Source organism: Theobroma cacao, chromosome 8, assembly GCF_000208745.1.
Source record: "Theobroma cacao cultivar B97-61/B2 chromosome 8, Criollo_cocoa_genome_V2, whole genome shotgun sequence".
NCBI classification, from domain to species: domain Eukaryota; kingdom Viridiplantae; phylum Streptophyta; class Magnoliopsida; order Malvales; family Malvaceae; genus Theobroma; species Theobroma cacao.
This window is the reverse complement of record NC_030857.1, coordinates 17,059,883-17,061,530: the sequence shown is the minus strand read 5'-3', so window position 1 is coordinate 17,061,530 and position 1,648 is coordinate 17,059,883. Positions and strand designations below refer to the sequence as shown.

At 36.8% G+C, this 1,648-nt stretch overlaps 1 protein-coding gene across 1 annotated transcript; it reads left to right on the top strand.

The window, feature by feature from the left end:
- On the top strand, window positions 290-946 carry LOC18592991. Its single transcript, XM_018125534.1, has one exon. It carries the CDS (start codon window positions 290-292, stop codon window positions 944-946), a length of 657 nt encoding a protein of 218 aa, XP_017981023.1.

Below are 1,648 nucleotides of genomic sequence, written 5' to 3'. Positions count from 1 at the left end.
AGTTTATGTCTAATACTTGTGTTTGCACGTCATGACAAGTGTAATGCATGTATCATGTGTATATAAGCTTCTATTAATGCTTAATGAAAATTAAGTTACAACTATATACTTTGCTTTGTTTTTGAAGTTTCTGGTTTTGGTGATGCCTTTCCTTTCTTAAGCTCGGTTTTAACATGGTATTAGAGAATCCCACAATCCCTGTAGGACCTTAGACAACCTTCTTTTAGTTCTCTTGAGTTCTTAGTGGTTTTCTATAACCCCCTGTTTTCTAGTTTAGTCCACTGTCATAATGACAACACCTAATATAACCCAACAGCCTCCTCCAATCTTCGATGGCTCGAATTATGGTGTATGGGTTGTGAGAATGAAGGCGTATTTGGAAGGCTATAATTTGTGGAATGCTGTAGAACAGGATGTTGAGCCGCAAATACCGAGAGAAAATGCTCCAGCTGCACAAGGCAAGCAATATGAAGAAGAGATTGCAAAGAAGTGCAAGGCACTCTCATTTATTCAATCTGCTGTACCAAAAGACATTTTCAGCAGAATTATGGAGTGTGAGACAACAAAAGCTGTCTGGACCAAATTACATGAAGAATTTGTCGAGACATCCAGGACAAGACATATGCAGGCACAAAACTTGAGAAGGCACTTTGATTTGATGCGAATGAAGGAGAATCAACTAGTGAAAGAGTACATAGATCAGTTACTCAAGCTTGTTAACCAGATAAAAATGTTTGGTGAAGAGCTTAAAGAGGCTCGAGTAGCTAAAAAAATTCTCAACAGTGCACCAAGGAAGTTTGAAGCTACAATAGTCTCCCTGTTACAATCAAAAGATTTGCCTGACATCTCAATTACTGAAATTGTTAATGCTCTGCAAGCAGCTGAATTGAGAATATCAACTAGAGATGAGACTTTTGTGGAGAAAGCCTTGCTTGCTAAAAACTGAAGTAAAGACTCTGTAGAGATATTTACCAAGAAAAATTCCAGAGAGAAGGATAGAAAATTCTCTCATACAGGTCAGTCTTTTTAGGAAAAGAATAAGTTCAAGGTATGCTCTTTTTGTAAGAAACAAAATCATCTTGAAGAAAATTGTTGGTTTAAACCTAATGCTAAGTGTAAGATATGCAATCAACTTGGTCATGTTGACAAGGTTTGTAAAAATAAGCCAACTATTCAAGAAAAAACTCCACAGATAATTGCCAAAGGTGAAGTAGCAGAAGAGACTCTATTCATGGCTTTTAACTAGTTCTCAGTACAAGATTGATAATGATGAGTGGCTTTTTGATAGCAGATGCTCGAACCATATGACTTCCTCTGAAGCTGAGTTTATCAGTTTGGACAAAGATTATAAGTCAAGAGTAAAAATAGGTAATGGAGTTTGTCTTCATACAATTGGTAAAGGCACTGTAAGAGTGAAATCTCCATCGGGGTTCAGATATATTTCTGAAGTTCTTTTAGTTCCTTCTATAACTCAGAATCTGTTGAGCGTTGGACAGATGGTAGAGAACTCATTTGTCTTGCTTTTCAAAGACTTGGCGTGCACAATATTTGATCCTTGTGGAGCATATCTTTTGACCATTCCAATGAGAAGTAGAAGTGTCTCTTTAAACTTGAAAGAAATCTGTATACGGGTTGCACAATTTGATGA